At 41.7% G+C, this 13,201-nt stretch overlaps 1 protein-coding gene across 1 annotated transcript in view; it reads left to right on the top strand.

Annotated features, from left to right (window-relative positions):
- Positions 1 to 13,201, top strand: part of npr2 (natriuretic peptide receptor 2) — a 96,998-nt gene that overhangs the window by 59,369 nt on the left and 24,428 nt on the right. The window contains exons 11-13 of the mRNA XM_080418733.1: positions 4,148 to 4,252; positions 9,108 to 9,179; positions 12,038 to 12,197. Coding sequence (XP_080274859.1) covers positions 4,148 to 4,252; positions 9,108 to 9,179; positions 12,038 to 12,197 — 337 coding nt within the window. The remainder of the gene's footprint in view (positions 1 to 4,147; positions 4,253 to 9,107; positions 9,180 to 12,037; positions 12,198 to 13,201) is intronic.

The raw sequence follows: 13,201 nt of genomic DNA, 5'->3' as shown, positions 1-13,201 counted from the left end.
GTGTTAACCCATTAAAACCGGGGAGGCATCTGTGTAAACACTTAAACCATTATTTTATACTTTGGCTATTCTAAAATATCAGATATACAAGCTCATAACGTGGCACAGAGTGCCGCGCTATGAGCTTGTAGATCTGCTATTTTAGAAAAATCTTGAAAATGTGTGCAAATCTTTGCATATATATATTTTAAGCGAACATTTGTAACTCAAATCTTTGCTTCTGGGGGTCCCTGGAACTAAATATTTTGAGATGGGGGTCCGCGACCAAATACTTTTTTTTGGGGGTCCTTGACATTAAAAAGTTTGAGCACCACTGATATAGTAACATAATACGTTTTTCAGAAAACTGTCAGGATTTAGAGGACATTTTATAGAATCGGAACCTCAGGCCTTAATGGGTTAATTAAACCCCGGCGAGTGCACGAATGGAAGCGAACGGACCGGCGAGGGTCCGTTCGCTTCCATTTCGTACGCTCGCTGGGGTTAAAAACCGACACTGTGGTGGTGGGTTTTTTTTGCGTGTAGATGCCTCTGTGGCCTGTGGGTCGGTCAGAAGGAGCACACACACGGGAGAGAGACAGCCGTCTGTGCTGGCAGCTACTCAGACGCCCCGGGGGCTTTGACGGGCTGTCAGGGCCCCGGCTCATGAAAAAGCCAACCAGATGGGGAAGAGAGAGGCCTGCCAATGGAAACTTAACCACTTGTCTTCCAAAAGCGCTCTCTCCTCCTCCTCCTCCTCCTCCTCCTCCTCCAAACCTCCTCCCTCCTCCGTTTGCCTCCTCCCCCTTTCTCCCGACTCCTCTTTTCTTTTCGTGGAGTACTCAGGTTTTGTACTTGCTGTAAGTAGCAATACAACAATGTAGGAATGCTCTGTTTACAAGTTAAAGTCCTGCAGACAAGATTTGCCTCGAGCGAAAGTAGCGCATTGGCGTCAAAATATGCTTGAAGTGCCAAAGTAAAAGTGTGTCAAAAGAATTTGTCAAACTTTTTTTGAAAATAGCCGCTTTACTTCTAAATCGAACTGACCAAGTATAAAATTGGGCTTCAGGGTGCGGTCACACCGAGCTGGAATTTTACCTATGCGGACGGATTCTGCCAATGCTTTTCAATGAGAACGGAGCGGTTTGTTGCCATTCGCAGATTTCCGCAAAAAAAACAACTAAAACGCTCCTTTCCCATTGAAAAGCATTGTCAGAATCTGCCGCATAGGCAGAATCAAGGTTTATTTTGTTTAAGTAACTTGTAACAAAAGTTTTCAAATAATTGTAGTGGAGTAAATACTTGCCTCTGAGATGCAGTGGAGTAGAAGTATAAAGTGTTGAAAAATGGACACGCTCAAGTAAAGTAAAAGTACCTCAAAATTGCACTTAAGTACAAGTACTTGAATTTACTTTACACCGCTTTCTCTCTCTCTCTCTTTTCCTGCATCTCCCTCCCTCGCTCTCTCTCGCTTGCTTGCATTCAGCAGGGGAAATTATGTAGGCCAAAGGGTAGGCTAACTTCTCCCGAGCCATGAAACAGGAGCGACTAACTCACTTTTTTTCCCCCTTTTTTTTTTTCTGGTGTGAGAGGGCAGCTGTCACTCACACCTTCCTTCTGCCTTTTCCGTTAAATGCGTTCCAAAACCCCAAAACAGCTCACAACTTCTTCAAAGTTGTGAACACTGTTTTGGAAGGTTTTTCCACGCTTGGCTGCAAGAGAGTGTGACCATTATTGCTTGCATGTGCTGTGCTGGTACACAGCGAAATACTGAGTGATAACTTAACTCTGAATGTGAAAAAGATGTCCCCTGACGCATTGGAATAAGAGAATGATTTTGACTCTGAATGTGACAAAGATGTCCCCTTAGGGAGTGGAAGAAGAGAGAACGATTTTAACTTGAATGTGAAAAAGATGGCGCCTTATGGCGGTGATTCTCAAATTTCTTTCAATTCAAGGACCCCCAGTTTACTATGCATTAGGCCACACACTCCCATAACTCTGGGAGTATACAAATGGAACAAAATGGACCCTCCATTTGGTTCAATTTGAATACTCTCAGAGTTACCAATGATTTAGCTGGGGACCCCCTGGAACCCTGTCAAGGACCCCTGGGGGTCCCCGGACCCCACTTTGGGAACCACCATCTTATGGAGTGGAATATAAGAGAGAATGATTTTAGCTCTGAATGTGAAAAAGATGGCCCCTTACAGAATGGAATAAGAATGATTTTTAAATGTTTGCTCCATCGTTCCAACATTACATCGATTTCTCCCCGTGTTTATGCTGTCGATGTGCATTTGGTCAGGGTACTTTCCAAGCTGTCTCTCCCTGAAAAGCTTGAGTTATGTTATTTTTTAATGTGTTTACATTTTTTTGGAAGGCGTCCAGCATCATAAGAGGGCATGGCATTAATACAAACTTTCCATGTTGTCGTGTTTTTAGGCTTTTTGCTTCTGCTCGCCTCGGTTCTGAGATCACTGCTAGTCAGCGGTGGAAAGTAACTAAGTACATTTACTTGAGTACAATTTTGAGGTGCTTTTGCTGAGTATTAAAAATAATTATACTACTCCACTACATCTCAGAGGTAAATATTGTACTTTTTACTCCACTACAATTATTTAACTGCTTTAGTTACAAGTTACTTTTCAGATTTAGATTGTTATTGCAAAACATATATTACCCAATTATGCCCTGATTTATATTTCGTCGTCGATCTACAAGCTCACAACGCGTTGTGACACAAGTTTTAAAACAATCTTAAAGGGGAAATCCACCCATTTTCAATATTTAACTATGTCATTAATATAGCATAAAGGAGTTGTGTGGAAATAAGAAAAAATTAAAAAAAAAAATAACATTGCAAAAAAATGTAACATTGCAAAAAAATTAACATTGCAAATTACACTGTGATGACTCATCATGGTGTAATTTGCAATGTTAATTTTTTTGCAATGTTACATTTTTTTGCAATGTTAATTTTTTTTTTAATTTTTTCTTATTTCCACACAACTCCTTTATGCTATATTAATGACATAGTTAAATATTGAAAATGGGTGGATTTCCCCTTTAAGACATAACATTAAGCCTGGTCTATGAACAGACTGACCTACTAGTCATCCTAGTCATCCTCGACATATGTTCGACATATTCGCAACATGTTTTCAATCATTTGCTGTCCTGGCTGTCCTTCACTCCTTTAAGCCAATGGGGACACTTCCCCGTTTTGCCTGTCCTTTAAGCCAATGGGGAGACGGGCCGTCCTCCCATGCCCTCCCCTGTCTCTCTTCTCCCCCTCTTTCATTCACTCTGCTGCGACTGACGAACGTGTCACCGCCCATGCAAATGCGTGGATTCATGGTCTTTTTTCCAAGAATCCACGCATTTGCATTGACAAAGCATTGGCAGATTCCGTCCCATAGGTAAAATAAAAGTGCGGTGTGGCCGTGCCCTTACAAGTAAAAGGCCTGTATTCACAACGTGTCGCGATGCGACGCGTTGTGAGCTTGTAGATCGACTATTTTCAAATAGCCTAGGTATAAAATAGGGCTAAAGTGGTTAATGTATGTTTTACAATATAATAATTTATATCTGCAAAGTAACTAGTAACTAAAGTTTTCAAATAATTGTAGTGGAGTAAAGGTACAATATTTTTCCTCAGAGACGTAGTGGAGTAGAAGTAAAAGTACCGGAAATTGGCAATACTCCACTAAAGTAAAAAATACCTCAAAATTCTACCTAAGTACAGTACTTGAGTAAATGTACTTAGTTACTTCACACCACCGATCGTCTCAACACCTCAAGGACCACCCCCCCACCCCCCCCCACCTCACTCAGTGTGTAACTCTTCAGTACACTGGCTCATTCATAAACCACCAAGGGCAATTTATTCACATGCACATGTGTCAACTAGATGCCCCTGTGCAGGAATGCTCCTCGTACGCGTAGAAAAGACACTATGCCAACCAAGGGCCTAACTGTAAATAGACTATTCTGATGTGAAGTTCTGGCAGTCAGTATTTTCAAACATTTTCTATAAATGAACCAGTCAGTCCCTCCCCGCTATTTCCATGGAGGCTTATAGGGGAAGACGTTGAAGCTGGAAAGATTTACACGTTAACGGCCGCGGTGACGATGTTGTTGTTTGTTTGTTTGTGGTTATTTTCAGATGAGGGACGTGCAGTTCAACCACCTGACCAGGTTTATCGGGGCCTGTATCGACCCTCCTAACATCTGCATTGTGACCGAATACTGCCCGAGGGGCAGTCTGCAGGTAAGAGCTCTAGATGCCGTTTCTCGCTATTTCTTCCTTTTACGTTGGCTGAGCCCACACAAACCCTATTATGCTCCTTTTTTTGAGTTGCGAGGAGCCGAGTCGGGATCAGACTCCTGTCATGTCTTGCGTGTCTCCCCATCGCTCTGGTTTCCTAGGTTTCCTGTCTCTCTCTGCGCTTGAATAAATCATACAATGTCAACAAATAATGTTTTAAAAAAAGTCTGTTATTTTGGTCCCCACACATGATTAAATAAAGTAAAGCCTAATGTGTCTTTCTACATTTTTATGTTCTGGCCAAATTAGCCAAGCTGCCTAGAACTGGGTTTGTCTGTGTGTACAGTATGTGTGTACAGTAGGTCCCCTTAACCCCCCCAGGGCTCTATACTAGGTCCCCTCGTGTTTCCCTCTACACCAAATCTCTTTGCCCAAAATAGCCAATCGAGATCAGCTATTTTCGCTGAAGGTTCACCCCAGAATAGAGACGCTAGGGTCCTTAATTATGGTTAAAAAAATAGACTTAACTGTCTCTACAACCACGAAATGCTAAACTGAAACTTTTGCAGAGTGTGAAAGTTGTATCGTAGCTGGTATTCTGAACAAAAAATATGTAAACATAATATACAGTTAAAAAACTGGCCAAACTGAAAATAATGTATATATATTTTTTATTATAAAGTTAGTTGTTTTTTGGCCAACTGAGATGTAGACCGTCACCTCACTAGTCGACATGGTTAAAATTGGTCCGTTCATCAATGTGGAGATGATGCCAACTGGCCTTTTCATGTAAAGAATAGTGGCCATACTTTGCCACTGACCAAAAGATCAAAAGAGCTCGTAGTACACATCCAAAAACCTGAAGGCAGGTGCTTGTCCCAAAACAAACAGGTGTCAAAGACAAACCAGGAGGCCCGCACACTGCAGCTATTTATTTATTTAGGCATCCAAAAAGTTCTTGTTGGACACCTAAATAAAAAGTAATTGTAAGAGAGCTACAGTGTGTCGACCTTCTTGTTTGCCTTTCATACTTTGCTACTGAACACCACATTGAGATTTGTGTGGCTTTGTGCACTGAACTGCACACCGAATGCAGCAACTCTCCACACCACAACATTATCAGACTCTTATGTCTCGTAAAGATAAAGACACAGCGAATATTGCTGCTTCCCTCTAGTCCTTTGGGAACGTACTGTATGTAAATTCTTAGAATTCATGGATGGCATTGTGGGACCCCTGGCCATGACCACAGGGGCCACGGTCATACTGTAACCAATGAGTTACTACCGTATACTCATTTGTAATACACACTACCATGTACATTCAAATGCAATGACATGCACGTGCCCTGGCTTTCTCAGCACTTAACCCATTTAGACCTGAGGCCATTATTTTGAAAAAATATTTTCAACTAATATATAAAAATTAAATATATTATTCAAAGATTTGTACACATTTTCAAGATTTAAAGAAAAATAGCAGATCTACAAGCTCATAGCGTGGCACTCTTATATAAAAACAAAGAAATAAAAAAAGAAAATGAAAAAATAACACAGATCCCACAATGTAATGAATCACTGAGCAGGGCCGAAGTGCTGACAAGTACCGTTCATTATGTTTATTATCATGCGCTGGGCAGCCGGTATCCTCCATGATACTTAACACCTGATTTATACTTAGTTTGATGCTGGTGTCTCCCACTGAAAATAGCCAATCTACAAGCTTGGAGATCAGCAATTTGTGGTGCGAGACACAACGCACAGCCAAATCTAAATCAGGCTTTCAGGGCCTTCCCTCTGCAGCGGTTGGAGTGAGCGTCCTGAAGCTGTGGTACTGGTTCCTATGATTTCTGAAGCTGTTTGTACTACTAGTTTTTATACTTTGGCTGTAAAAATAGCAGATATACAAGCTCGCAGCATGTTAGTTGGTGCCGCGCTGCGAGTTTGTACAAAATCTAAAAATTATTAATTTTGAATTATTTGGATTTTTTTTTAACATAAATCTCTTCTGAAGGTCCCTGGCACAAAACCTTTTCAGAAGGGGGTCCGCGGCCAAATACATATCAATTTGGGGGTCCTTGACTTGGAAAAGTTTGAGAACCACTAAGCTAGATCACGGTTTCTCAACTGCGGGTCCGGGAACGCCTCTCTGTCATTTTAGTTGTTAAATATCACTGTCGGGTAGAAACCTTGTATCACCAAGTTTCAATTTTTTTTTTTCAAGAGTGTCGCACAAAAGTAGTGAAAATAGCCGATCTACAAGCGCACAACGCCTCACAACGCGTCAGGCAGAAGCCTCCTATCTCCATTTTATAAATTGTTATGTTTTTTTTTTATAATTTAAAGACCTACTTCAGACACCTTCCCATTCAAACCCATTGTAACTCAATTTCAACCATGTTAGACTCAATGAAATCACGTACTTGGTTCTGGTGACTGATATCGTCCTTCTGATGTGTGAGTGGGCCGCGTTTTTTCAATTGCTTTTTTCTTTCTTTTTTTTATAATTTTTTTTTCCAAATCAATATGCAAAATAAATAAATCAATATAAAGGAAAGAACACGGCCCCCTCACGCAATAGAAGGACAATATCAGTCACCAGAACCAAGGATGTGTGTTTTAAGTTAAACATGGTTAAAATGGAGTTTGAAGACACAAGAGCCAGAGTAGATTTTAAACTGAACAGAAACGACACATTTGAAAGTGAAGTATCCCTTTTAAGCGTGTCTGTGGGTTTTTATAAATATTGAACCAATGAAAAGTATTAACAAGAGCTCGTTCTTTTTGTAACGGTTTTGGACATATTGTACAAGGTTTCTGCGTGACAGTGGTGATGTGTAACTGACGGCTAGCTGTGCTTGATGTGATTTCAGTGTGCGTATAAGCCAGTGGGATTCAGAGTGCTGCAGTTGGCGTACACCAGGGCATTCTTTGCTGTCCTTGACAGTTCCCTGCAGGCTTCAGTTACTTTGGCACCATTTATCCTTGCATGATTAAGAATATCGCTGCTGTCGGGCAGAAACCTCTTATCTCCATATTCTAACTTTTTTTGTTTTTTCGTAAATTAACGCCCAACTTGATCATACCACAGCGTCACACAAAAGCATCAAAACCAGCAGAACGCGGTGCAAAGCGACGCGTTTCGAGCTTGTCGATCTGCTGCTTTTGCTGTTTTTGAATTTGAATCCTGAAAAGTAACGTTTTTGGACAATGGACATACAATGTGAGGTTTCCACCCCACAGAGACATTATGTAGCGCTATATTGGATCACTCCAATATGATGTGTCCCTCCGCGGCAGCGGATTACTCCGTGTATGGGGGTGTGCCACGGCCATAGGGAATAACCTGCCCACCCGGACCGCTGTACAGAGTACAGAGCCGTTGGGATATAAAGAGCCATGTCATCTCCGTTCACTCCCATCAGTACAAATATTTTACAGCAATGGCGGTTCATGTGAACAAAGAATATGCATATACATATTCAATAGTCAATCATTTATTGTCAAAACCAACATACAGTTGAACGGGAGTTTGTTTTGGTGTGCCCAGCGATAGCAAGAACAAGTAGAATGTGGAACGCTTGTCATCATCGGGTAGTCTCGTTTAACCAGTTAACTATTCCACGATCTCCGAATGCTGTATAGAGAGGAACTACACATCCAGAAAGCCGAGAACGGAAGCTGTCATCTGTTTGTCATCTCCGTTCACGAAAATATCTTTAAAAATATCTTTACACTTTATTTTAGAATTTCCATTTCTGAAATATGCTTTGATTATTTTGATTTATATTAGGACAAACGGAGGAGGCGTCACACATCCGCTTTATCCTCTGATCATTTTCAGAGCTTCCGTTGCTCCAGACTGTATGACGGAAGCATCTGAAAATTGTGGGAGGCAACAGTCTGGCTCGCGAGACTCGGTCATCGGGCAACCAATAGTTCCAAACACTGCTGTGGCGTTACAGTGACTATACGCCTTGGTTTGGCCGGGATTCTCCCGGTTTCAAGCTGGTTGTCCCGACAAATACCTCAAAAATATTGAAATGTCCTGGTTTTCAACATTCACTACCACACTCTTCCAGTTTTTCACCAAATAAATACTAACACTAAAATACTAAAACTTTGTTATTAGTGCTTACTGTACATAGATGTTTATCATGTTCTGTTCTGTTGAAATATGCAGTCACTAGGTGTACTAAGAGCCTAAATAATTGTCCTCCATCCTGAGGAAAATACAAATATATATTTTTTTGTAATTGTATTTTAGTGATTAACCACTTAAACCCCAGCAACGCGTCGCGTCGTTGTGAGCTTGTCGATCGGCTATTTTCAGCTAAAGCTTTCCCCACAATAACACAAAACGGAAAAGACACTAGTATTGAGCCCTGAGGGACTCAGGTTACCCATATGGGGTTTAAGTGATTAAGGGGGTTGTTGGTCACCCCATGAATAGTTCCAAACATTGAACATTGAACATTGAATACCTCTTAATGGGTGTTGATGAAGCACGTGACCTTCTGACCCCTCATTGACACAACTCTCAATGGCTCTGGTATTAGTTATTTAGAAGAAGTTAAAACGCTGCACCGTTAATGGCCGTAAAGTGGCCACTGCAACCGAATTTAATTACTCAGTGTAATTTCGAGAATAAATAAATCTGGAGTGAATGAATAACCTGTCAGTTTGCAACTTTGTAACGGCTGCCATGTTGTAAAACATTTTAGAATTTGAGACTAAACACATGGTGGCGGATTTCTCTTACAGAAGCTCTGTCTATGCTGTTCACTACCAATAAAGCATGACCATTCCACCAACATGTGCAATAACTAATAAATGCTTTCTCATGTGTGTTTTCACAGGACATTTTGGAGAACGAGAGCATTAACCTGGACTGGATGTTCCGCTACTCGCTGATCAACGATATAGTAAAGGTATGAACAATAATGACCCACTCAGTAAGTGCTGAGGAAGGCCTGAGAGCCCAAACACATCCGTTTGTTTGTCAGACTGCTTGCAGTGTTGTATTAGAGAAAATGTATTCTGTGAGTGTGGACTGTTTCTTGGCCGATTCTACAAATTGCTAACAGTTTTTTGAAAAAACCTATGTTGCTATATCAGTGGTCCTTTTTCATGTCAAGGACCCCCTAAATGATGTATTTGGCCGCGGACCCCCATCTCAAAATATTTTGTTCCAGGGACCCCCCAGAAGCAAAGATTTGAGTTACAAATGTTTGCTTTAAAAATATAATGTTCAAAGATTTACACACATTTTCACGAAATCTCCAAAAATAGCAGATCTACAAGCTCATAGCGCGGCACTCGGTATTTCAATAATAACATCATACAGCACTTGATATCCAAAGGCTTCAACTACATGCACATGTTGCTTGCCTAAAAGAACTGATGTACAAGCTATAACAACGCAATGTATTGTAGGTCTGTGCTTTTTGGCAAGCAATACCCTCGCATAATGCAGCAGACATGAAGCGGTGACACGCACCAAAGGTCGTCGGGGATCGGGATTCAAACCCGGGACACGCTGTCAGGCTAGGTTACCAGCCTAGGTGCCCAGACGGCTACGCCAGCCGCCTGGGCTTACTTGTATTGTAGTCAGTTTAGGACAGTGGTTCTCAAAGTGGGGTCCGGGGACCCCCAGGGGTCCTTGAGGGGGTTCCAGGGGGTCCCCAGCCAAATTAGTTAAGCATCACAATCATTTTAACCACTTTATCTAGATTTTAATAGCAGACATACAAGCATTTAGCAGACATACAAGCTCACAGCACGTCATGGCGAGCTTGTATGTCTGCAAAATGCTTGTATGTCTGCTATTTTTGAACTTTTTGTTTTATCTTGAAAGTGTTTGGAAAATTTTGAATAATCCCTGGCACAAAATATTTTCAGATGAGCCAAATACATATCATTTTGGGGGTCCTTGGCATGGAAAAGTTTGAGAACTACTGGTTTGGTAAACACATTGTTCTTGAGCTGCATGGATTACATGGATTCTTCCATATCTGTCTCCTCCACTCTCCACTCTTCCCCAGCATTCCTGTGCCATAGACAACATTTCCTCTCAGCTTGTTTATGGTTCACGTCAGTGTGGTTTATGCAGTGCTGGAAGAAGTACTCAGTTTACTTAGGTTAAAAGTATCAATATACCAATGTAGAAATACTCTGTTACAAGTAAAAGTCCTGTATTCCAAATTTTACTTGAGTAGTATTCATACACTTCTTTTTTTCAATATTTGTCTTTTTTTTATGATATAATAGGGGTTTTGTATTCATAATAAAAATCTGCAAAGTAACTAGTAACTAAAGTTTTCAAACAGTTTTAGTGAAGTAAAAAGTTAAATATATGTGCTTCTTAGATAGTGGAGTAGAAGTGTGTAGAAGTATCTAGAAATGGAAATACTCAAGTTAAGTAAAAAGAAAAATACCTAAAAGTTTTACTTACAGTAAGTACAATTCTTGAGTAAAGGTACTTAGTTACTTTTCCAGGTTTATGAAAGACGAGAGAGAGAAAGAAAGAGAGAGAGAGAGAGAGAGAGAGAGAGAGAGAGAGAGAGAGAGAGAGAGAGAGAGAGAGGAAATGGTATATTGTGGTATATTTATTGAGTAAAAAACCTATACACTGGCAGCGTAAGTGTCTAAGTGTTGGCCAGAAATATAATTACACCCTTACCGTAAAATCCTTTTAGCTTAATCAAAACTAATCATCCGTGTATTTTAGGAGCTTATTTTTAGTCCGCCTCAACAAAGGGGCTTTTGTCAAGAGATCGAGAGTCTCTTGAATAGACACTATTGAACTACGTGCGTGACAAAGCACTCAGAACTAAATTGCTCCGCGCAGATAGCACGCAGATATGTTTGAGGGATATATGACTCAAGTGTTCCCCCCCTCCACCCCCCCCCCCCCCCCCACAGAATGTTGTACATGAGTGCATTTATTGTCCGACATCGCCCCGAGGAACTACCAATGCTTTCATAAGGGGGAGAACTCCCTGTCTAAATGTTCTGTCCTTGAAACACTCGCAAATTGCTCACTTGTTCAAACTCAAACCATATTATTTCCACATTGCCGGATTTGCATGTGTCTTATGCGTGCGCAGTCAAATGCTCAGTGTTCATTTAAAGGGATAGTTCACCCAATAATTTGATGACCGGCATCGGTTCCGGTAGGAGACACAAAGAGTCTCCTTTGTATCTCCTACCGGAACCGCTGCCTACCGGAACCGCTGGTCATCAAATGATTGGCTTAGGAATGCGACAAAAACAAAACAAATTCCACACAAAATTCCACACATTATACGGGTCCATTTGGACCCGTAAAATGTGTAGTCTCCCAGAGTTACAAATGTCATAGTTGAATTAAAAGCTGTATAAATCTGTAAGATTTATCTGTAAAGATAAAAACTTGATCACAAAATGTATGTCCTTAGAGAGTTGAACGAATCTTTACCACTGAGCTAAGACGGAACGCCCACTTGGCCAGGGGAGATATTAAGAATTAAGAATTAAGAAATGAGCAGACAAAATTGGAACTGGAACACTATGAACTTGGCAGCCCAGAACCCGAAAAAGTATTTTCTGTTCATTAAAGAGCTGGAGTGATGAGGAGACCCCTGTTACTGAACAAACCCTCTTATAGCAATGATTACTATCAGAGCTTTAGCCTTTTCACTTAAATCACTTAAATCACCTTTAACACTGAGGTTTTTATACGTGTATGCTTTTCTCTAGGGGAAGGATGGTCCAGTGATTCTTCATTTAACGCTCCTCTCTCCACTAGGGAATGAACTATCTCCACAACAGCTACATCGGCTGCCATGGAAACCTGAAGTCGTCGAACTGCGTGGTGGACAGTCGGTTTGTCCTGAAGATCACAGACTACGGCTTGAACAGCTTCCGCTTTTCCTGTGAGAACGACGACACGCACGCACTCTATGCAAGTAAGGGCACGTACGCACTGTAGGAAATTTGGTCCGATTATACTGTCGGGGACCTTTTTTGGGGCTCGCCGACAAAACCACCCGATCTGGCGCAGATCGGCCTTTGATCGGCGAGCATTGTGTGTGAAAGGCTCTGCGAGACGATCTGGCTCGGCGATGGCTTCCACGACCGTTTCAGATATCTAGCAGGTTAGATATTTGGTTCTGTCGCCGACTGGACATAAAACAGTACCATACAGTATGAACGGGGTCTGCGAGGAGATCCACGCTACAGCCAATGAGAGCACATTACAGCAGCCACCGTGGCGAGGAGAGGGTCGCTGGACCTGACCACAACAAACAGTCCCTACCGCAATATTACCGTCCAGTCCTGTATTAAGTTAAACATTATAAAACAAAATGAGAGATTGAGCGAGCGTGCTTGTAGGGGCTGTTATTTGAGAGGAATTGCAGAGAGAGAGAGAGAGAGAGAGAGAGAGAGAGTGAGACGAGAGCGGGCTGTCACGGTGTCTTTGAGTGGCTGAGTGCAGCGCGTAAACAGAGTTGCCAGATTTTGCGAGAGAAATAAGCAACCAGTTCTATGAAACCAAGCCCAACAAAACGACTATAGGCCACATGAGCACTTTAAACCTATATACAAATACATTGGATATTTGAAAATAGACGATCTACAAGAGAGAGAGAAAGAGAGAGAGAGAGAGAGAGAGAGATTTCAAGAAATAAACTCCTGCAATGTGTAATGCTTAACGATCAGATGACTCCCCGACCACTTTAAAAGTCCTACAGTGTGTACCTGCCCTAAGTCAACCTCTTCCTTCGTCGTCGCTACGGACATTATTACTGTATGTCATTGGTTCTCAAAGTGGGACCCCCCCCCCCCCCCCCCCCGTGGGAACCTAGCCTGGCATGGCCAGACTAATATCACTGCGTAGACATTAGTCTGGAATCTCTGTGTGGAACCTGCATTTCCGAGGGCCCAGGTGGTCCTTGAGGGGGGAGCTCCA

The sequence above is a fragment of the Gymnoscopelus braueri genome (genome assembly GCF_963280865.1).
Source record: "Gymnoscopelus braueri genome assembly, chromosome: 22".
NCBI lineage: Eukaryota > Metazoa > Chordata > Actinopteri > Myctophiformes > Myctophidae > Gymnoscopelus > Gymnoscopelus braueri.
The sequence above is the reverse complement of the archived record's forward strand: the minus strand, read 5'-3'. Positions and strand labels throughout refer to the sequence as shown.